The sequence below is a fragment of the Salmo trutta genome, chromosome 26, assembly GCF_901001165.1.
Source record: "Salmo trutta chromosome 26, fSalTru1.1, whole genome shotgun sequence".
NCBI lineage: Eukaryota > Metazoa > Chordata > Actinopteri > Salmoniformes > Salmonidae > Salmo > Salmo trutta.
The window spans coordinates 150,611-175,674 of record NC_042982.1 but is presented as its reverse complement, the minus strand read 5'-3'; the positions used below and the strand labels follow the sequence as shown (position 1 = coordinate 175,674).

General features: G+C 42.2%; 1 protein-coding gene across 5 annotated transcripts in view; it reads left to right on the top strand.

The window, feature by feature from the left end:
- col4a4 (collagen, type IV, alpha 4) overlaps positions 1 to 25,064 on the top strand; it is a 192,101-nt gene that overhangs the window by 58,992 nt on the left and 108,045 nt on the right. For all 5 annotated transcript variants that reach the window (XM_029714261.1, XM_029714260.1, XM_029714262.1 and 2 more), the window contains 5 exons: positions 11,828 to 11,962; positions 12,221 to 12,265; positions 16,274 to 16,390; positions 19,594 to 19,662; positions 20,062 to 20,097. In XM_029714261.1, the coding sequence (XP_029570121.1) occupies positions 11,828 to 11,962; positions 12,221 to 12,265; positions 16,274 to 16,390; positions 19,594 to 19,662; positions 20,062 to 20,097 (402 nt within the window). The remainder of the gene's footprint in view (positions 1 to 11,827; positions 11,963 to 12,220; positions 12,266 to 16,273; positions 16,391 to 19,593; positions 19,663 to 20,061; positions 20,098 to 25,064) is intronic.

Here is a 25,064-nt window from a genome sequence, read left to right as displayed (position 1 = left end):
GGTGTACTGGTCAAGGCCTGGTAACAGGCTGTAGGAGCTACAAACTTGTTGTATCCGAGTTGATTAAATGTTGGAGTTGGAACCATTACTTGTACTGGTGGTGAGTGTACTGGCCTGGTCAAGGCCTTGCTTGTGGCGGCCTGGTGAGAGGCTGTAGGAGCGACTAGCTGAGTTGTATTTAGACAGCTGGGCGCGACTGTAATTTGCTGTACTAGCCTCCATGGCCGGGCTCACACAATGGCTGCTGTGACACGGACTCAATGGGAATCAGGGGTCTTAGTGATTTTCACAGGCCTGCGAGCTGGGAGAAAGACAGAGGCACGTAGAGTGTTCAGCACTGAGCTTCTGTCACATCCACTCTGAACACGCCAGTCAACACCGGCTCTATTCCCTAGTGCTGCACACACTTACACTAAGACAAAGACGCACACATAAGTAGACACCCACACATACGCATAGAGTACATGTTCCCAGGCATTCACTTTTCGAATACAGACACATTAACTCACTAGCATAAACGTTACAGTTCTATTCAAGCAAAACACACACTTTTACACTCACACTGTGTGACTCTGTCCACTGGGGTATTGGTTGACACTGTGGCTAGATTGTGTGTGTGGGAACAGCCTGCTACAGTATAAACTAAGTCAGAGCTGTGCCTCCCTGGTATAGACCTAGACCTATAGAAATAGAACAACGTCCTGCTTTACTCTTATGGGTAGCTACACGCGCTATGGCTGCCAGTCCACCCATCACAGAAAATGTACTTCAATGGGAATGTCTGTTATAGTAATTATATTTCTCTGCTTGTAGACCATGGCGACCGGAGACTAGAAGCTAGACTCAGATAGAAAATATTAATCAATATTTGAATCAAAGTGTGTGGGGGGTGTGTGTGTGTCTGCGTGATATCTCCTACTGCCCCCTGTGACTTGAATGGGGCACACCCTAATTCCCAAAGTTTTTTGACTGTGTAAAATCACTACATTGACTTATTGAATGTCTTTATTTATTTATACAACAGGTGGGTCTAATCCTGAATGCTGATTGGTTAAAACCGCATTCCAGCCGGTGTCGTCTATTCCACAAGTTACCACCGGCTAAATCTATGACTTTAAAATGCCTATGTACTCTGTTCCATCTAACTGCGCAATCCACTGTCTCATTAGCCCAGCCAGGCACTTTAAAAACTTGATCTCCACTATAAAACCATCTAGACATTATCTCACATTTCTTTTAGACTAACATTTAGTTTTCAACAGCGGAGATTTTTTATAGACCTTGGTGTCTGTCTCTCCAACATTTGCAACATTCTTCCAATATTCAAATTCGATCTCCAGCTGTCCCATAGTAACGAACGTGTCGGGAGTCGGGACGAGACAGACAGGCGGGCAACATTTCTCAGCCAGTCGAAATCATGAATCAGTTTTATCAGTTTTCCATCATTTTTATGGATATACATACAGTACCTTCGGAAAGTATTCAGACCCCTTGACTTTTCACATTTTGTTACATTACAGCCTTATTCTAAAATGGATTAAATTGTATTTTTTCAATCTACACACAATACCTCATAATGACAAAGAAAAACATGTTTCTAGAAATGTTTGCTGATTTATAAAACAAATTAAAAACCGATATCACATTTACACAAGTATTCAGACCCTTTACTCAGTACTTTGTTGAAGCACCTTTGGGAGTGATTACAGCATCAAGTTTTCTTGGGTATGATGCTGCAAGCTTGGCACACCTGTATTTGGGGAGTTTCTCACATTCTTCTCTGCAGATCCTCTCAAGCTCTGTCAGGTTGGATAGGGAGCGTTGCTGCAAAGTTATTTTCAGGTCTCTCTAGAAATGTTTGATTGGGTTCAAGTCCGGGCTCTGGCTGGGCAGATCAAGGACATTCAGAGACTTGTCCCAAAGCCACTCCTGCATTGTCTTGGAATACAAATACATTTAAACTCAGTTTTTCACTAATCTGACATTTAATCCTAGTAAAAATTCCCTGTCTTAGGTCAGTTAGGATCACCACTTTATTTTGAGAATGTGAAATGGCAATAAAAGTAGAGAAAATGATTTATTTCAGCTTTAATTTCTTTCATCACATTCCCAGTGGGTCAGAAGTTCACATACACTCAATTGGTATTTGGTAGCATTGCCTTTAAATTGTTTAACTTGGGTCAAACATTTTGGGTAGCCTTCCACAAGCTTCCCACAATAAGTTGGGTGAATTTGGCCCATTCCTCCTGACAGAGCTGGTGTAACTGAGTCAGGATTGTAGGCCTCCTTGCTCGTACAAGCTTTTTCAGTTCTGCCCCAAAAAATTCTATAGGATTGAGGTCAGGACTTTGTGATGGCCACTCCAATACCTTGACTTTGTTGTCCTTAAGCCATTTTGACACAACTTTGGAAGTATGCTTGGGGTCATTGTCCATTTGGAAGACCCATTTGCAACCAAACTTTAACTTCCTGTCACGTCCTGGCCAGTATAATGGTTTATTGTTATTGTAGTTTGGTCAGGACGTGGCAGAGGGTATTTGGTTTATGTGGTTCGGGGTGGTGGTTTTTCTAAAAAGGGCATTTGATTTATGTATTCCGGGTTTTTTTGGGCACTGTTCCTTGTTTATGTAATTCTATGTTTAGTCTAGGTAATCTATTTCTATGTTGAGTTAATTGGGGTGGACTTCCAATTGAAGGCAGCTGTTTGGTGTTGCCTTTGATTGGAAGTCCTATATTAGTTGGGTGTGTTTGTCTGTGTATTTGTGGGAGATTGTTTCATGTTTAGCATGTGTGAGCCTAACAGGACTGTCAGTAGATCATGAGTTTGTTTTGTTATTTTGTATGTTCATCTTTGAGTTTATTAAACGTTCAAAATGAACTATCTCAACTCTGCTGCATATTGGTCCTCATTTTCCGACGATGATTTCGCCATATCGTCTGACGACGAAGAAATCCCTGACAGAATCTCCCACCAAACCAGGACCAAGCAGCAGAGGAAGGAGCAGAGGAATTTTGAATTGGACAAACGAGAGAGATGGACATGGGAGCAAGTTATGGCCGGAGAGGGCCCATGGAGAATGGCTGGTAAGGACCGGGAACGTTTCCGAGGATCACGACTGGCGTTGAAGCACGAGAGGCACCCCAAATACATTTTTGGGGGGGGGCACACGGGTAGTTTGGCTAGGCCTAGGAAGAGCCGGAAGCCAGCTACCCGTGGTTATATGGAGGAGCGTATGAGGTGGAGAGCGCCATGTTTCGCTGAGGAGCGCACTCTCTCACCCATACGCACGCACAGTCCGGTGCGCGTTATTCCAGCCCCTCGCAGGTGCCGTGCTAGAGCGGGCATCCAGCCTGGTAGGAGGATGCCTGCGCAGCGCATCTGGTCGCCGGTACGCCTCCGAGGACCAGGCTACCCAACTCCCGCTCTACGCACGGCTACCATCAGGCCCCTGCACAGCCCAGTCCGCCCTGTACAAGCACCCCGCTCGTACAGGGATACTAGTTCCATCCAGCCAGGACGGGTTGTGCAGGAGGTAAGATCAAGACCACCTGTGCGCCTCCATAGCCCTAGGTTTCCAGCTCCTGTCTCTCGTGCGGACCCGGAAGTGCGTCAGCCCAGTCCGACTCGTCCTGTTCCCGCTCCCCGCACTAGCCTGGAGGTGCGTGTTCCCAATCTGGTACGTCCAGTACCAGCACCACGCACCAGGCTTCAAGTGCGTCATCCCAGTCCGACGTCGCTAGAGCTGCCCATCAGTCAAGAGTCGCCAGAACTGCCCGTCAGTCAAGAGTCGCCAGAACTGCCCGTCAGTCAAGAGTCGCCAGAACTGCCCGTCAGTCAAGAGTCGCCAGAACTGCCCGTCAGTCAAGAGTCGCCAGAACTGCCCGTCAGTCAAGAGTCGCCAGAACTGCCCGTCAGTCAAGAGTCGCCCGAACTGCCCGTCAGTCAAGAGTCGCCGGAGCCGCCCGTCAGTGAGGAATCGCCAGAGCCGCCCGTCAGTGAAGAGTTGCCAGAGCCACCCACTAGTCAGGAGCTGCCAGAGTGGCCAGACTGCCCGGAGATGCTAGAGTGGCCAGACTGCCCGGAGATGCTAGAGTGGCTAGACTGCCCCGAGCTGCCAGAGTGGCCAGACTGCCCCGAGCTGCCAGAGTGGCCAGACTGCCCCGAGCTGCCAGAGTGGCCAGACTGCCCCGAGCTGCCAGAGTGGCCAGACTGCCCCGAGCTGCCAGAGTGGCCAGACTGCCCCGAGCTGCCAGAGTGGCCGGCGATGCCAGACTGCCCGGCGATGCCAATGTGGCCAGACTGCCCGGCGATGCCAGAGTGGCCAGACTGCCCGGCGATGCCAGACTGCCCGGCGATGCCAGAGTGGCCCGACTGTCTTCCGGGCCAGCCAGAGTGGCCCGTCTACCCGGAGCTGCCGGGGTGGGTCGTCTGCCCGGAACTGCCTGAACCAGAGCCACCTCCAGATATAGGTGGGTTGGGGAGGGGGGGTGTAACACAGTGCCGTCGTTGACGGCAGCCACCCTCCCTTCCCTCCCTTTAGTTAGGGGGATTTTTTTGGGGGGGGGGGTTTTGTTATTTTTGAGGTGCTTCCGGGGTTAGCACCTTTGGGGGGGGTACTGTCACGTCCTGGCCAGTATAAGGGTTAATTGTTATTGTAGTTTGGTCAGGACGTGGCAGAGGGTATTTGGTTTATGTGGTTTGGGGTGGTGGTTTTTCTAAAAAGGGCATTTGATTTATGTATTCCGGGGGTTTTTTGGGCACTGTTCCTTGTTTGTGTAATTCTATGTTTAGTCTAGGTAATCTATTTCTATGTTGAGTTAATTGGGGTGGACTTCCAATTGAAGGCAGCTGTTTGGTGTTGCCTTTGATTGGAAGTCCTATATTAGTTGGGTGTGTTTGTCTGTGTATTTGTGGGAGATTGTTTCGTGTTTAGCATGTGTGAGCCTAACAGGACTGTCAGTAGATCGTGAGTTCGTTTTGTTATTTTGTATGTTCATCTTTGAGTTTATTAAACGTTCAAAATGAGCTCTCTCAACTCTGCTGCATATTGGTCCTCATTTTCCGACGATGATTTCGCCATATCGTCTGACGACGAAGAAATCCCTGACACTTCCTGACTTATGTCTTGAGATGTTGCTTCAATATATTCACATCATTTTCCTCCCTCATGATGCCATCTATTTTGTGAAGTGCACCAGTCCCTCCTGCAGCAAAGCATCCCCACAACATGATGCTGCCACCCCCGTGCTTCACGGTTGGGATGGTGTTCTTCGGCTTGCAAGCATCCCCCTTTTTCCTCCAAACATAATGATGGTCATTATGGCCAAATAATTATATTTTTGTTTCGTCAGACCAGAGGACATTTCTCCAAAAAGTACGATATTTGAGGACATTTCTCCAAAAAGTACGATCTTTGTCCCCATGTGCCGTTGCAAACCGTAGTCTGGCTTTTTTGGGCAGTTTTGGAGCAGTGGCTTCTTCCTTGCTGAGCAGCCTTTCAGATTATGTCGATATAAGACTCGTTTTACTGTGGATATAGATACTTTTGTACCTTTTTCCTCCAGCATCTTCACAAGTTCCTTTGCTGTTGTTCTGGGATTGATTTGGACTCTTCGCACCAAGTACTTTCGTCTCTAGGAGACAGAACGCGTCTCCTTCCTGAGCGGTATGACGGCTGCGTGGTCCCATAGTGTTTATACTTGCGTACTATTGTTTGTACAGATGAACGTGGTACCTTCAGGCATTTAAATTGCTCCCAAGGATGAACCAGACTTGTGGAGGTCTACAATTGTTTTCTGAGGTCTTGGCTGATTTCTTTTGATTTTCCCATGATGTCAAGCAAAGAGGCACTGATTTTGAAGGTAGGCCTTGAAATACATCCATAGGTACACCTCCAATTGACTCAAATGATGTCAATTTGCCTATCAGAAGCTTCTAAACCCATGACATCATTTTCTGGAATTTTCCAAGCTGTTTAAAGGCACAGTCAACATAGTGTATGTAAACTTCTGACCCACTGGAATTGTGATACAGTGAATTAAGTGAAATAATCTTTCTGTAAACAATTGTTGGAAAAATTACTTGTGTCATGCACAAAGTAGATGTCCTACCCGACTTGCCAAAACTATAGTTTGTTAACAAGACATTTGTGGAGTGGTAAAAAAACGAGTTTTAATGACTCCAACCTAAGTGTATGTAAACATTCGACTTCAACTGTAACTGCTAAAATATACTTGTCTTGTTTTTGGCATCATTAAACTGAAGACTGTTAGTTTATCAAATCAATTCTCTGTAATTATTATTACGTGATTAGCTAATCAGGTAAATGTAATTAACTAGGATGTCGGGCACCAAGGAAAATATTCAGATTACAAAGTTATAATTTTCCTAATATAACTTTCAGATACTTTAATATCTGATCAATTAGTCTTCTAATTATTGAATTATTCTTTACCTCACGTTAGTCTCATTCCAAATGTCGTAAATTGTTGGTTATCTGCACAAACCCAGTCTTCACTATTAATCATCCATACATCAATTGTCTCAATCATGTATTTATTAACTAACTAAATAATCACAGAAATGCACATTCAAACAAAGTAGATATGGTTACAAGGAAATTATAGGGGATGTGCCCTGGTGGGCTAAACCGGCATGGCGGCTTGGTAGACAAAAAGGGAAGTGGGTATAGACTGAGAAAGGCGTGAATTACGCAAGTGAATCACTACACACTTGATAATTCTAACAATTGAAATGCTAACCCTTTGCACATGAACGCTCACTCATTCGGGAATAATTGCAATCAATATATATATATTTACGCTCAGTCTGTCGTCGTGATCTCTGTTGGAAAGTTTGTTTCTGTTGGACAGTTTGTACGCCCTCTCTCTCTCTGCCGTGGTTAGAATGGATAGTTCAGAGTAACATTCAGCAATGTTGTTATAGAATAGATGTTTCGGCGGTTGTCGGCCTTCGCATTCACGGGTACATCATTTCTAGCTGCAGACTAGTAATTAGTATCGAAGAGTAGCTCTTATTCTGTCGGATCGATAGTCTCAGAGTTTAACCACGTGGTATGGTTAAAAGATTCAGCAATCTACTCAAACCTTAACTCCCTCTGTGATGTGGTACTGGTCTGAAGGGAATTCTTCCCGGTGGGGGTTATATTCATAACAGTAGAAAGGGGCTGTCCCATGACGCCAGATCAATGTCTGTGCTCATGGGGCGGGCCAATGATTTAGTTAAACCCCAAAGGGAATTGGAGTGTCCTTCATTAAACAGTTTATATCACATTACATAATTTCACAAATAGTTTCATCTTTACTCATTCATTTTATACAACAATTAGATGCAAGCCTCTTGTATAAACAGAGTTATGGTAATGTGGCTGTATTGTCTTTCCTGAGGTCACTAAATTGTACAAAACGGACCACTTCGTAGCTGGCTACTACACAGACCGTTTATACATTTTCCAGAACATGAATATTGTTATGTTCTCAAGTTCTGTGATGTGGAAGAAGTTCCTTTGTTTTCTCTATGAAAACACACTGTCTCTTAAACTCTGGCCATGAGGAGAGAACTCCTCTAGGAATTTATGACCTGCCTAACAGAGCCTGTTGGTAGGGGGAAGAGAGGTGGTGAGAGAGAGAGGGGGATGGTGCAGAGAGAGGGGGATGGTACTCGCTATCCCCAAAGAGGGCAATGTCATGACACCTAAGTATTGAAAAAGTGTAAAAGTGTAAACAAAATTCAAATTCCCTATATTAAGCAAACCATACCTCACCATTTTCAGTTTTTTTTATTTACGGATAGCCAGGGGCACACTCCATCACACATAATTTACAAACAAAGCATTTGTGTTCAGTGAGTCCGCCAGATCAGAGGCAATAGGGATGACCATGGATGTTCTCTTGATAATTGCATGAATTTTACAATTTTCCTGTCCTGCTAAGCATTCAAAATGTAACGAGTACTTTTCGGTGTTTAAAGTATTTTTACTTAAGTACTTTACACAACTGCTCCAGACGTGACACTTGGTATTTTGGCCAAAGAGTTCAATCTTGGTTTCATCAGACCTGAGAATCTTGTTTCTCATGGTCTGTGAGTCATTTAGGTGCCTTTTGGCAAACTCCAAGCGGGCTGTCATGTGCCTTTTACTGAGGTGTGGCTTCCGTCTGGCCACTCTACCATAAAGGCCTGATTGGTGGTATGTTGCAGAGATGGTTGTCCTTCTGGAAGGTTCTCCCATCTCCACAGAGGAACTCTGGAGCTCTGTCAGAGTGACCATCGGGTTTTTGGTCACCTCCCTGACCCTTCTCGCCTGATTGCTCTGTTTGGCCAGGCGGCCAGCTCTAGGAAGAGTCAAGGTGGTTCCAAACTTCTTCCATTTAAGAATGATGACGTTCCCCAAGAACACAATGGCATCCAATGTTGCATAAATTATTTGTTACCCTTCCTTTGATCTGTGCCTCGACACAGTCCTGGCTCTACGGACAATTCCTTCGACCTCATTACTTGGTTTTTGCTTTGACATGCACTGTCAAATGTGGGACCTTATATAGACAGGTGCGTGCCTTTCCAAATCATGTCCAATCAATTGAATTTACCACAGGTGGACTCTAATCAAGTTGTACAAACATCTCAAGGAGGATCAATAGAAACAGGATGCACCTGAGCTCAGTTTTGAGTCTCCTAGCAAAGGGTCTGAATACTTATGTAAATAAGGTATTTATATTATTTATTTTTAATACATCTGCAGATATTTCTAAAAACTTTTTTTTGCTTTGTCATTATGAGGTATTGTGTGTAGATTGCTGAGGACATTTTTTTATTTAATCCATTTTAGAACAAAATGTGGAAAAAAGTGATAGTTGAAGTGATAGCTGTGTTGTTGGCTAGCTCCTCTGATCAACAGGGGCCTGACGAGAGAGCACATTTTCTATGCCAGGCGAAATCCCACCTCATTAGCTCATTGTTATGGATATATCCAAGCAAATGTCACTAGAAAACAGCTTGAGCAAATGCAAATGTGGCTACTTTGCTGTTATTCTGGCTGCACTTTTTGTCATGACTGTAAGTTAGCCGTAGTTGTCTAGCTAGCAAGCCAGGGATAAGAACGTTGCCAGCCAGTATAGCAATGGGACATTTAGAATGAATGTCAGTCATTATTTTAATATGTTGGTAACCTGACTTCGTCTCGGGCCTAACAACACCCGTGCAAATATATCCTCCAAACACCGGCTTCTCGGGCATTATCACTTAAAGAGATTACTGCCACCACCGATCAGTCAATGAAATGGACACAGAAATAACCCATACTGTATGTTGTGGCAGTCGGTTTTTACCAAGTTTGGTTGTCTGCAAAGAGATAATCTCAGTTATCCCAGAACTAAAATCTTGTGTAATTTGGTCAGATGCTTATGTTTACGTTGTCTGTCCACAAGAGATTAGCAAAGAGAAGAAAGCAAATATTACTAGACTACCTGTTAGTACTCTGCTATATACTGAACCAAAATATAAACGCAACATGCAACAATTTGAAAGATTTTACTGAGTTACAGTTCATATAAGGAAATCAGTCAATTTAAATAAATTCATTATGCCCTAATCTATGGATTTCACATGACTTGGAATACAGATATGCATCTGTTGGCCACACATCCCATTAAAAAAAGGTAGGGGCGTGGATCAGAAAACCAGTCAGTATCTGGTGTGACCACCATTTGCCTCATGTAGCGCAACACATCTCCTTTACTTGGAGTTGATTAGTCTGTTGAATGATGTCCCACTCCTCTTCAATGGCTGTGTGAAGTTGATGGATATTGGCAGCAACTGGAACACGCTGTCGTACACGTCGATTCAGAGCATCCCAAACATGCTCAATAGGTGACATGTCTGGTGAGTATGTAGACCATGAAAGAACTTGGAAAAGTTCAGCTTCTAGGAATTGTGTACAGAACCTTTGCGACATGGGGCCTTGTATTATCATAAATAGCATATCAATGGGCCTCAGGATCTCGTCACGTTATCTCTGTGCATTCAAATTGCCATCGATAAAATGCAATTGTGTTTGTTGTCCATAGCTTATGCCTGCCCATACCATAACCTAACCACTATCATTGGGGGCTCTTCACAACGTTGACATCAGTAAACCGCTTGCCCACAAGATGCCATACACGTGGTCAGCTGTTGTGAGGCCAGTTGGACGTACTGCCAAATTCTCTAAAACAACGTTGGAGGCAGTTTATGGTAGAGAAACTAACCTAAAATGATATTTTATTATATTCTTATATCTCCAGTCTGCATGCCAATTGCACGTTCCCTCAAAACTTGAGACATCTGTGGCATTGTGTTGTGTGACAAAACTGCACATTTTAGAGTGGCCTTTCATTGTCTCAAGCACAAAATGCACCTGTGTAATGATCATGCTGTTTAATCAGCTTCTTGATATGCCACAACTGCCAGGTGGATGAATTATCTTGGCAAGATGAGAGAAATAAGTTTTTTGTGCGTATGGAAGATTACTGGGATCTTTAATTTCAGCTCATGAAACATGGGACCGACACTTTACATGTTGCGTTTATATTTTTATTCACTTTATATCATTTACTCAGTAGGGGCTGCTAAAGACATTCTATCTACTAAACCAAAAGTACCAAGGTCTCGTCTACACATGTTCATTTTGACCACGTTCAGTTGGACAATGTTTATTAGGGCAGACAGCAGGAAAAGTTTCTTAAATGTTTTGCAGCTGAAAACTAAAATTTGTGATTCTTATTGGACAAGTCCAATTAATCCCTCCCTGTTTCAGTCAGTTTTCTTCCGTTTGGTGCCTAATAAACGGAATATTCAGTTCAGATATAAATACACTATATATACAAAAGTATGTGGACACCCCTTCAAATTACTGGATTCGGCTATTTCAGCCACACCCGTTGCTGACAGGTGTATAAAATCGAGCACACAGCAATGCAATCTCCATAGACAAACATTGGCAGTAGAATGGCATTACTGGACAGCTCAGAGACTTTCAATGTGGCACCTTTCCAACAAGTCAGTTTGTCAAATTTCTGGAGTGAGGAATCATGCTTCACCGTCTGGCAGTCCAATGGATGAATTTGGGTTTGGCGGATGCCAGGAGAAGGCTACCTGCCCCAATGCATAGTGCCAACTTGGTGGAGGAGGAATAATGACCTGGGGCTGTTTTTCATGGTTTGAGCTAGGCCTCTTAGTTCCAGTGAAGGGAAATCTTAGCATTCAATGACATTCTAGACAATTCTGTGCTTCCAACTTTGTGGCAACAGTTTGGGGAAGGCCCTTTCCTGTTTCAGCATGACAATGACCCTGTGAACAAAGCGAGGTCCATACAGAAATGTTTTGTCAAGATTGGTGTGGAAGAACTGGATTGGTCTGCACAGAGCCCTGACCTCAACTCCATCGAACACCTTTAGGATGAATTGAACTCAGACTGTGAGCCAGCCCTAAACCCCCAACATCAGTGCCCGACCTCACTGATGCTATTGTGGCTGAATGGAAGCAAGTCCCCACAGCAATGTTCCAACATCTAGTGTAATGCCTTCCCATAAGAGTGGGGGCTGTTATAGCAGCAAAGGGTCGACCAAATCCATATTAATGCCATGATTTTGGAATGAGATGTTCAATAAGCAGGTCTCCACATACTTCTGGTCATGTAGTGTATATGTTGAAAAACAGGCATACCTCTCTGACATGTCAGCTTAATTCATGATATTTATTTGTTATTTTCAGTATGTTGCAGCCTTGTAAACGTGATCCCCAGTGTTTGTAACATGTCACTGTGATGTCCAGGGTGTTCCAGGAGTTTTAGGACGACAGGGGCCTCAGGGGCCACCAGGGTTCCCGGGCCCCCAGGGGCCTCTTGGAGAGAAGGGCTATCGAGGAGAGGAGGGCTTCCCTGGCGTATCTGGACCGAAGGGAGACGTGGTAAATTAAATACCTCATATTTAGAGTTTTACCTGATTACTTCACCTGATCAGGTCCCACTTGTGCTGTACTCTACTTGTACTGTAATCATGTACCCAAAATAATCCCTGTCAATCACACACTCTCAACTGGTTTCAAGTGTCATAATGACATGGAGAGGGACAAGGAGAAAAAGAGAGATCATGACATGGTTAAAGAAAAATAAATATTAGATCTTGTGTGTGCGTTCTGACTCCTGATCTGTTTCTGCATTTTCAGGGTATCGCTGGCGTACCAGGATATCCTGGACTAGATGGTGTCCCGGTGAGTGTGTGTGTGGGAAATGCAAGCATGTATGCACATGTGTGTGTGTATACCTGTAGACCAATTCCTTGCCATGGCATATTGTAATACCATGGTTAGCTTATGAACGGCAAACTACTTTCTGTTCCATACTGCACAGTACAGTTCATATGTCATTCCTATGCCTTTTGCACCTCATACGTCTTTTGGGGAAAAGTATGCAGTACCAGTCAAAGTTTGAACACACCTACTCGTTCAAGGGTTTTTCTTTATTTCTACTATTTTCTTCATGGTAGAATAATATTGAGGACATCAAAACTAGTAAATAACACATATGGAATCATGTAGTAACCAAAGAAAGTGTTAAACAAATCAGATATATATTTTAGAGTCTTCAAAGTAGCCACCCTTTGCCTTGATGACAGCTTTGCACACTCTTGGCATTATCTCAACCAGATTCACCTAGAATGTTTTTCCAACAGTCGTGAAGGAGTCCACACATATGCTGAGCACTTGTTGGCTACTTTTCCTTCACTCTGTGGTCCAACTCCTCCCAAACCATCTGAATTGGGTTGAGGTTGGGGTTATCTGAGGTAGCACTCCATCACTCTCCTTCTTGGTCAAATAGCCCTTACACATCTTGTAGGTGTGTTGGGTTATTATCCTGTTGAAAAGCAAATGATAGTCCAACTAAGCGCAAACCAGATGCGATGGCGTATCGCTGCAGAACGCTGTGGTAGCCATGCTGGTTAACTTCTCTAGGGCCAGTGGGACGATTTCGTCCCACCTACGTAACAGCCAGTGGAATCCCGTGGCGCGTTATTCAAATACCTTAGAAATGCTATTACTTCAATTTCTCAAACATATGACTATTTTATACCATTTTAAAGACAAGACTCTCGTTAATCTAACCACACTGTCCGATTTCAAAAAGGCTTTACAACGAAAGCAAAACATTAGATTATGTCAGCAGAGTACCCAGCCAGAAATAATCAGACACCCATTTTTCAAGCTAGCATATAATGTCACAAAAACCTAGAAGACAGCTAAATGCAGCACTAACCTTTCATGATCTTCATCAGATGACAATCCTAGGACATTATGTTATACAATACATGCATGTTTTGTTCAATCAAGTTCATATTTATATCAAAAACCAGCTTTTTACATTAGCATGTGACGTTCAGAACTAGCATACCTCCGGTGAATTTACTAAATTACTCACGATAAACGTTCACAAAAAGCATAACAATTATTTTAAGAATTATAGATACAGAACTCCTCTATGCACTCGATATGTCCGATTTTAAAATAGCTTTTCGGTGAAAGCACATTTTGCAATATTCTAAGTAGATAGCCCGGCATCACAGGGCTAGCTATTTAGACACCCAGCAAGTTTAGCCTTCACCAAAGTCAGATTTACTATAAGAAAAATTTTATTACCTTTGCTGTTCTTCGTCAGAATGCACTCCCAGGACTTCTACTTCAATAACAAATGTTGGTTTGGTCCAAAATAATACATAGTTATGTTCCAACAGCGGCGTTTTGTTCGTGCGTTCAAGACACTATCCCAATGGTAACTATCGGTCATGCGCACGGCGCATTTCGTGACAAAAGATTTCTAAATATTTCATTACCGTACTTCGAAGCATGTCAACCGCTGTTTAAAATCAATTTTTATGCCATTTTTCTTGTAAAAAAGCGATAATATTCCGACCGGGAATCTGCAATTAGGTAAACAGCCGAAAGAAAATACAGCACGGGGTTGACTCGGGCACGCGCCTAATTCCTTTGTCCTCTGATCGGCCACTTGGCAAAGGCGATAATGTGTTTCAGCCAGAGGCTGCCTTGATATCGTTCAGCTTTTTCCCGGGCTCTGAGAGCCTATGGGAGCCGTGGGAAGTGTCACGTTACAGCTAAGATCCTCACTCTTCAATAAACAGAGACAAGAAGAACGACTCCTTGTCAGACAGGCCACTTCCTGCATGAAATCTTCTCAGGTTTTTGCCTGCCATATGAGTTCTGTTATACTCACAGACACCATTCAAACAGTTTTAGAAACTTTAGGGTGTTTTCTATCCAAAGCCAATAATTATATGCATATTCTAGTTACTGGGCAGAAGTAGTAACCAGATTAAATCGGCTACGTTTTTTTATCCGGCCGTGTAAATACTGCCCCCTAGCCCTAACAGGTTAAGGAGATGTTTATCTTTCAAATGGTGTAAAATAATTGATTGTTTGAGAAATTGAAATTATTAGATTTTTGCTATCTTGTCAAGCAATCCCGTTACCGGGATGAGAACGGGAAGGGGGTCCCCTAGAGGTTAATTGAAGTGCATTCCAGGTGACTACCTCATGAATCTGGTTGAAAGAAGAGTGTGCAAAGCTGTCATCAAGGCAAAGGGTGGCTACTTTAAATAATCTCAAATATAAGATATATTTTGATTTGTTTAACACTTTTTTGATTACTACATGATTCCATATATGTTATTTCATAGTGTTGATGTCTTCACTATTATTCTACAATATAGACAATAGTAAAAATAAAGAAAAACCCTTGAATGAGTAGGTGTGTCCAAACCTTTGACTGGTACTGTATATGTTTCATTTCTTTAGAATATCATAAAAAGGACAAGTTTGACTTTCAGAAAATTGTTATTATGTTTGTTGCATAATTCTAACAGTGTGAACCTAACAGGGTGAACATTTGGAGACTAAATTAGCCATAGCTCTGTGGGTGATTGCGATTGAGTTAGCGTAATGGTAAATATAGTAAACACTGAAAGAGGATTTAATTTATATATCAAAAAGAATTTTAACATTTGGACATTTCCTAAATGTTCTCTGTAGTTTAGCCTAACAGGGTGGAAATGTATGAGTGAGACAAACAGACTATTGTCATGAAATGCTAAAATGATCGAATATGCAAGTTTTGACTTCACTTTGACATTAGCATCCTCTCATGACCGTTTTCCCACCAACAAAGTGATGACACTACCTGAACATGATGTCATTGTGGGAAGGGGTTTTCTTAAAGGATAATTACTAACAACTAACAGAGTGGGAAGTGATATCAGGGACACACAGAACATCATAAATACAATAATAATAAATACAATAATCATGAGAAAGAAAATATTGCTGAGAGATGTTTTTTAGGACTATAAAATAATGAAGAAATATTTTATCTTATAGTTTATATTTCTTGTAGAAGTTGACGAATAGCACCAGGGGACATGGCAAAAATGCCAACATGCACTGAAAACAAAATGCATAAATTCCCTTTGAGATTGATATATTTGTGCTTTTAATGGTAAATGACACCTAACCTTATATGTAAAGGCTTTTGGAATCCACATTTTACACTAAATAAGTAAGGGATAGTCAACGAGGGGCTATGCGTTCTCTGAAAAATAATGAACAATGTAGAAGGTGTGTTCCACGACACGCTAACAAAGTGAAACTAGCATTCCACGGAGTTGCATTATTTTCCAGACAATGCATAGAGCCTCGAGTTGATTATGCATTTTATACCATGGCTATAATTTAACAAATGTACAGCTAGAAATGTGTTCATTTGCAGGTATAAATGTGTTCAACACAAGGCAACTGCGGTTGCTATCTAGCAAGTTTACTAGATAGCAACTGCAGTTGCCTTGGTAACTAACCTTACAGACTTGCTAGTTTAGCTAAACCAAACCATCAATCCTAGCTTGCTATTATGAAAATCAAATTCAACAGTGCCAATGATGTTTTCAATTCAACTTTTGCTTTCAAAAGCAGCTCAAACATAGAACATGTAAGAACTATAGCCATTGAATTCTACTGTGCAAATATACAGTGCGTTAAAGGGAAATAATGCACACTCTAGAATGCCCTTCAAGCAAATCAGAAACTATTATTCAACAATGCCATGGTATAAGAAGTGATATTTCCTGGGGAAAGAAAAGGCACTGGATAGTGGGAATGACCAATGGTGCATAAATAGCCTAATGTGTGTGCGTATGTGTGTGCGTGTGTGTGTTCCAGGGTCACCCTGGGCCGGGGGGTGTTCCTGGTCTACCAGGGCTTGATGGCTGTAACGGGACCAAAGGGGACAGTGGTTTCCCTGGAATCCATGGTCTGGACGGGCGTGATGGGGGAGCGGTGAGTACAGTACAGAACTGTGTGTGGCTGGTGTAGGGGACACAGATAGGGGCTATATCACTCTGCATTCCTTGAGAACCCAGAACATGAAGGAACAGGGGGCAGGCAAAACGACAGGCCAAGGGCAGGGAGAAGTCAGTCATCCAGATCAGAGTCCAAAAGCTACCGAACGGCAGGCAGTCTAAGGGTCAGGGCAGGCAGTGATCAATAATCTAGTGTGGTGTGACAAGGTACAGAACGGCAGGCAGACTCAGGGTCAGGACAGGCAGAATGGTCAAATCCGGGAAAACTAGAAAACAGGAACTAGAAACAGACAGGAGCAAGAGGAAAAACGCTGGTAGACTTGACGAACAAAACGAACTGGCAACAGACAAACAGAATACACTGGGGTGGGTGACACCTTGAGGGGGGTGGAGACAAGCACAAAGACAGGTGAAACAGGGTGTGACAGAATATACATTTTTGTAGGGTTGTTTCATTTTTTGTCTGACATTTTATTTTTAAAACCTTGAATACACTTCAAGTTTGCATGCCCTGCAACAACAGGTTGACCAAACGAAGATCCTACACCTGTACAAGTAATTACTGACAGAGATGTAGTCTGCCCTACCAAGCAAAAGAGCAGTAACTGCTCATAGAGTGAAACTGCAAAAAATGACTTCAACATTTTTTTTTTGTACTGCCAAATGAATTGTAGCTCAGTGAAATCAAGGTAAAAGGCAGCAACTGACGTGAGTGATGCCAGTTACTGCCTTTTTCCTTGGTTTCACTTTTTACCGTTTCTGCAAACATAACCCCCCATTTCTCCATAATACAAAACAATGGAGGCAGGATATTTGGCCAAATGATAAAGCATGTATATAATCTACAAAAAATTACCAAATGTGCAGTTACTGCTCCTTTGCTTGTTAGGGCAGTAGTGTACTGTGGACCATTTAATGTACATATGCATATGTAGGTGTCATGACGTTGGCCTGTTGGTGAGGTTTATGACCCCCATAAATACCTTCCCCCCTTTTCTCTCTCTCTACTCTACAGATGAGACTCTTGGGAAGCCCTTTGTTAACATAGAGAGAGTATGGTAACATCAGAAGGGTGGGGAAAGGAACCAGCTGGTAATCCAACCAGCGTAAAATATGCATTGGTACTTAAAGAATATGATGTCAGATCAGTTGTCGTCTGAGACATTATTACTGATGATAGGATGACATAAACTGTATCTTGGAAAGTCTACACATTCTAGTTATCAGATTCACATGGAATTGTTGTGCAATTTAAATGTTTAAATATGAAACTATTTGTGAAAAGATTAAATGTAATTTTAGCTTCTAAATGAGAGGATGGTTTTCATGAGGTAAAAACTCTGCTCACTCAGTGGCCCCGCCCAAGTGAACAGACATTGGTTGTAAACTATGTAACACACCCTTCTCTCTCACCACTATATAATCCCGTTGACGAAAATTCAACTTGTGTTCCGAGGACATGAGGACTGCTGTCCATGCGTTAACTTCTTATGGCTTGGGGACAGTATTTCGACGTCTGGATGAGAAGCATGCCCAAAGTAAACTGCCTATTACTCAGGCCCAGAAGCTAGGATATGCATATAATTGGTAGATTTGGATAGAAAACACTCTAACGTTTCAAAAACTGTTAAAATAATGTCTGTGAGTATAACAGAACTGATATGGCAGGCGAAAACCTGAGGAAAATCCATCCAGGAAGTGGGATTTTTTTGATGTGGGTATTTTGAATTGAATGCCTATAGAGTATCTAATGGGTTAGGACCCAGATTGCAGTTCCTAGATGTCAACAGTCTTTAGACATTGTTTCAGGCTTGTTTTCTGAAAAATGTCTGTGGACTGAGGAAGAATGCAGAGCTGGTATGCGCGCGTGACTGAGTGCGCACCCTTCGTTGTTTTTCCTTTCTATTGAAGACGCTATTGTCCGGTTTAAATATTGTCGATTATTTAGACAATTGACAACCTGAGGATTAATTAATAACATCATTTGACATGTTTCGACAAACTTTACCGGTACTATTAGGATGTATTCATCTGCATGTTTTGACCGCCTTTGAGCCAGTGGATTACTGAACAAAACGCGCCAACAAAACTGAGTTTTGGGGATATAAAGAGGGACTTTATCGAACAAAACGAACATTTATTGTGTAACTGGGACTCTTGTGACTGCAACCATATGAAGATCTTCAAAGGTAAGTGATTCATTTTATCGCTATTTCTGACTGTAATTCCTTTATTTGGTTGTAAAATGTTTGTATGCTTTTGTAAGCGGGGCGCTGTCTTCAGATAATCGCATGGTATGCTTTCGCCTTAAAGCCTTTTTGAAATCTGACAAAGCGGCTGTATTAACCAGAAGTTAATCTTTAAACCGATGTATTTACGATAGCATAGCTCACGAGGCCCCATAGAGACCCAGAACCTTTTGCTCCTCAGTCTTCCCACGTTTTCACTCAAACCCAACCCCCCTTTCCTTTGTGTAACCAGCCGTCAATATCGGTTCCGTCTGCTAGGCACATTTTCATGTATGACATAATTAGTAATCCATGTATGATCCATCCTGTTTTTATGTAACTCTGTGTGATTATTTAGGTATTTCTGATTCAACTTGTTAGCCAGGGTTCGTGAAGATAACCAAGAATTCTATGATGTTCAGATGAGACTGAATAAGGTGACGATTAATAATTGACTGCTACTGATGTAAAAGATTACCAGGTCTTTAAGAGTTTATTCAGAAGATAACAGCTCTATAAAAATTATTTCGTGGTGCCCTGACTTTCTAGTTAATTACATATACATGATTAGTTTAATCAGGTAATATTAATTACACGACATAGGGGATAGCTAAGGTTATTGCTACTGCCTTCCTGAGACCTAGAAGCGCTTCTTGAGTATGTTGTGTTAACGGTACAGAGGGTTTTGAGTTCACACCCTGGTCTGGGCGGAATTTCCTCTCTGTCACAGTGGTCCACATGCCTCGGATCACACAGTTGGGCTCTTGCCACTGCCTTCCTGAGACCTAGAAGTACTGTCGCCCCAGATCTAGAAATGCCTTCTCTAGATCAGTGTTATTTGCGGTGCTTCTTGTGTATTTTGCATAGGGTTGTGAGTTTCCACTCTGTAACAAATACATTCATGTTCAAATATACTGTATTTTGTAATTGACATTTCTATTGATGACTGCAGGGTTTCCCAGGGATCAAAGGAGTGCCAGGGGACCCCACCGTTCAGTTCATCCAGTACCCTGGTATACCTGTAAGTGGCCTTTCACAACCATCATCCCTCCATACAGTCTCTTTCATTTGTGTGTCCACCTGTACATGCTTGCATCTCTTACGCAAAATATTCATCTTATTTGATTGATGAATTTTTTGATTGATGATGGATGGATGGGTGGATGGATTGATTGATTGTCATAAACCTTTTAGGTGCCCAACCCATGTCTGCATACAAAACAAAAATGAATATGCCCTATGCTTCCACACAATCAATCATCCTACAGTCATTGTCTGTGTACTTGACTCTCACTCCTATACCCTCTTAGCTTTGTACACCCATTTGCCCATCCTCACCCGCTCCAATGCCTCCTCACCCTGCCATGTATGTTCTGTTATTAAGACTTCTTCTCTTTCTTTTCTTCTTCTTATCTGACAGGGTGATGTCGGCCGTGTTGGGGTTACTGGACTGCCTGTGAGTAAGATGGTTGTTGGACGGTTGTTGGATGGGTTCCCTATAGCCTGTCAAGTCACAACATACACTACTTCAAAATGGCCCCCTTACCAGCATGTGCCTGCCTCTGCTGCTGTGACACATTCAATGTGTCGACATAGTTACTACTGCATTACTATTGCCTGGTTTCCAGATCTGAATGTGATTTAGCCATCTTCACTAACTGTCCTTGTCATGCCAACAATGTACGTAAGAAGAGCAGCCAGATTGACATATACCCAGTGCTTAACTGAACCAAGTAGCAACACCTTTGATTTTGTAGTGAGGGCGAATTAACGGGCTGCTGCACGGTCACTATGGGAACTCTTTCTAGAGTGCCCGGTTAAATTGTGCAAAAGAGCATTTTTTAACTCTAAATTGTTAAATTAGTGAGAAATATAAGTGATAATTGTACAAATCTGTGAGTTTGCTTCATTTACTATCATCCTCAATTAAAATATTTCATTATTTTTCCATATTTAATTCATTTATATTATGCTACTTTCCTTGATGTGGACAGTGTGTTACTACATTACAAAAGCTAACTTTTTGACCATGTAGAATTCGGGGCGGTCTCTCTATAAAAATACTGACCACACACCAATACATGAATTTGAGAGTCAAACTATGACTCAAATAACAGCCAACCCTAGTCAGTGTTGATATCCTATGCCGGGCCATGATTCGTTGAAGTAAAAAAAAAAAAGGAGAAAAAAAGTGGTTTGTTCCTTTTTCTGTATTGGCATCCTCCTGAAATCCACATCCAACATTCCAAAATATACAGTACCAGTCAAAAGTTTGGGTTTTCTATTTTTACTATTTTCTACATTGTAGAATAGTAGTGAAGAAATCAACACTATGAAATAACACATATGGAATCATGTAGTAACCAAAAATGTGTTAAACAAATCAAAATTAGATTCTTCAAAGTAGCCACTGTTTGCACACTCTTGGCATTCTCTCAACCAGCTTCACCTGAAATGCTTTTCCAACAATCTTGAAAGAGTTCCCACATATGCTGAGCACTTGTTGGCTGCTTTTCCTTCACTCTGCGGTCCAACTCATCCTAAACCATCTCAATTGGGTTGAGGTAGGGGGATTGTGGAGGCCAGGTCATCTGATGTTGAGATGTATCTGTTACTTGAACTCTGTGAAGCATTTATTTGGGCTGCAATCTGAGGTGCAGTTAACTCTAATGAACTTATCCTCTGCAGCAGTGGTAACTCTGTGTCTTCCTTTCCTGTGACGGTCGTCATGAGAGCCAGTTTCATCATAGTGCCTGATGGATTTTGCGACTGCACTTGAAGAAGTTTTCAAAGTTCTTGAAATGTTCTGTATTGACTGACCTTCATGTCTTAAAGTAATGATGGACTTTAGTTTCTCTTTCTCTATTTCCATTTGTTTAACACTTTTTTGGTTACTACATTCCATATGTGTTATTTCATAGTTTTGATGTCTTCACTATTATTCTACAATGTAGAAAATAGTAAAAATAAAGAAAAACCATGGAATTAGTAGGTGTGTCTTTTGACTGGTACTGTAGATAGAAACCCCTACACATTTTGTGTGGCTGGCAATATGGAAAAGGGAACAAACAACTTTGTTATTTAATCTACAGTGCATTCGGAAAGTATTCAGACCCCTTGACTTTTTCCACATTTTGTTACATTACAGCCTTATTCTTAATGGATTAAATTACATTTGTCCTCATTAATCTACAAACAATACCCCATTATAAGAAAGTGAAAACAGGTAAAAAGTTCAGACCTTTTGCTATGAGAATCGAAATTGAGCTAAGAGGAATCCTGTTTACAATGATCATCTTTGAGATGTTTCTACAACTTGATTGGAGTCCACCTGTGGTATATTCAATTGATTGGAAATTATTTGGAAAGACACCAACCTGTCTATATAAGGTCCCACAGTTGACAGTGCATGTCAACTTTATTTGTAGATTTGCTTAGTAATAAATAAAGTCCAGTTACACCTTCTTTTGACAAAGTAGAAACTAAAAATATAATAATATAACCAGCCAGGTGAACAGGTTTAATTATTTTCTGTATTCCTTAAACAAATACACCAGTGGATGAACAATTCATTGTAAAGGACGAATTGCATAAATAAATAGCGTATTTGATTATGTTACTAGTTTTTTCTTAGTAGCCAGAGCAATGCTGCCACTCAAGTGGATGCATGGACAGCACGGATATTCTTGGAAAAAGTGAAATTTGGAATTAGAGCTATACCTCTTGAATTATGAGAGTTATTTCACAAAGGTAAGTGTAATAGAAACTGCAGAATATGCTCTTTCTGGTACTACATAGACATCTAAATGTTTTACCTGCATGTGACTCTGAAGAAGGATTTGATAAACTGATGATCCTTTCCCTGCATCTGTAAATTACAATATGCGCCCATCTCTTAAAGTCCAATTTAATATTGTCACTCAGATTGTCAATTTAATCTTGTCTATAGGCTAACACATATGTGTGAAATTAGTTTCGGTATAGTTTCGATGGGCCTGCTGTGCAGGCTGACTGGCATTGTTTGTTTGCATACTCCACCCAGACCAGTTGTTGGCTCCAGGTAGTGGGGTTGGTTGAGACCAGGCATCTTAGGGTGGTCTCCAGGTCCTGGTTAGCTCGCTCCGACTGGCCGTTCGACTGGGGATGGAACCCAAAGGATAGGCTTGCCGATGCCCCAATAAGGGTGCAGAACGCCTTCCAGAACTGAGACGAGAACTGAGGACCCCGGTCGGGAAACCATATCCATCGGGAGTCCATGGGTCCTGAAGACGTTCTGAACCGTGAGCTGGGCCGTTTCATTGGCAGAAGGTAGTTTGGGGAGAGGGATGAAATGAGTGACCTTTGAGAATCGATCCACCACTGTCAGAATGACAGTGTTGCCATCAGACGGGGGAAGCACAGTGACAAAATCCAGAGAGATATGAAACCAGGGATGATGAGGGACCGGTAGTGGCTGAAGAAGGCCAGAAGGAGCTTGCCGTGGAGTCTTGTTCTGGGCACACACCGTGCACGCGGCGATGAAAGCAGAGACGTCAGGAACCATTGTGGGCCACCAGAAACGTTGTCAGAGGATTGCTAGGGTAAGGCGGGAACCGGGATGACAGGTCAGCCTTGAGGAATGAGCCCATTCCAGGACCCGGGACCGGACTGAGTTAGGGACAAACAGCCGGGTCGCCTTCAGGTTCAGGCTGGGAATGTTGTGCCTTGCGAACCAGGGTCTCAATACCCCAACCCACTGAGGCTGCAAGGCATGAGGTAGGGAGAATGGTTTCGGAGACTGAGGGTTTGGCAGAGAAACTGTATAGGCGGGAAAGGGCATCAGGCTTCACGTTCTTGGACCCTGAGCGGTATGAAATGTTGACGTTAACTCTTGTAAGCAGGAGAGCCCACCGGGCCTGCCTGGAGTTAAGGCACTTTGTTGTACGGAGATATTCCACATTTTTATGGTCGGTCCAGACCAGGAATGGCTGTTCTGCTCCTTCCAGCCACTGCCTCCACTCTTCCAACGCCATCGTAGTTCCTCTCTGCAGGATTGAGACGATGGGACAGGAAGGCACAGGGATGAAGCTGTCGTGTCTTTGGGTACCATTAAACTGAAGATAGGTTTATCAATTAACTCCCTGTAATTATTATCACGCGACCAAACTGATTAATCGTTTAATTGTAATTACCTAGGAGATTGGGGCACCAAGGAGAATATTCAGATTACAAAGCTATAATTTTCCTAATATAACTTTCCTGTACTATAATATTCTATTATAGTATAGGCCGATTATCTTCTAGTTTCAATGGTGTATTTTACCTCGCGTCAAGTCTCATTCCCAAACGTTGTAAATTCTTGGTTATCTGCATGAACCCAGTCTTTACTAAAATCATCCATACATCAATTGTCTTAAAATCATTTATTTACTACACTAAGTAATTAACAGAAAACATACAAACAGCAACTATCGTCACAAATGATGGGTAGGGGAATGTGCCCTAATGGCTAACAAGCATGGCTGGTCTGTTAGACAATGGGTCATAAAACGGTAAGCTGAGAAGTTACACAGAGTTCATTAATATTAACAATTGCCAATTGAAGGCTCACTCATTCGGGAACATTTGCAATCAATATATATTTACGCTCATGTGTCGTCGGGATTCTTGTTGGAGAGTTTTGTTCTGATGGAGAGTTTGTCAGCGTTCTCTCTCTCTCTCTCTCGGTTAGAATGGATCTGTCAGAGCGACATCATAGAATGGATGTGGTTGGTCTTCGCGTTCGATGATATAATTTACTTAGCTGCAGACTAATAATTAATATCAAAGACTTGTTCTTATTCTGTCGATATCGATAGTCTAAAAGTTAACCACGTGGTATGGTTCACTTTCAGTAGAGTACTTGGCTGATAAAACCTAATGAGCCAACTCCCAATGGAGTGTAGGCCTGGTCTGTAGAAATGTAAATCAGGGGGTGTTTTATAGTGCCCATAGAACAGGCTTGTCAAATGACGCCTGGTCCTGTATGTGTCCCTGGGGGCGTGCCTATGACTGAGCTAGACTTGGTTACAGAAATATAATTATATCACATAAACATCAGTACATAGCATCTCAATGTATTACAAATAGCTTTATCCTTAATAATACATTGTATACAACCATGTGGATTCAGTCTCATCGCTGAGGCTATCATGTAGACCGTTTTAGGGTAATATGGCTATATTGTCTCTTCTGAGTATCACAAAATTGTACCAAGCGGATCAGTTCGTAGCTGGAGTCTTCATCAATCTTCCATATCTTCTCCAGAACACACATATCGCTAGGTTCTCCAATTCTATGAGTTGGAAGAATTTCCTTTGTCTCTCTATGAAACATGTTGTAGTAGATTCTCCTCTTGGAATTTTTACAACCCTGGGTTGGGGGGAAATCAGGTTGGGTGATGGT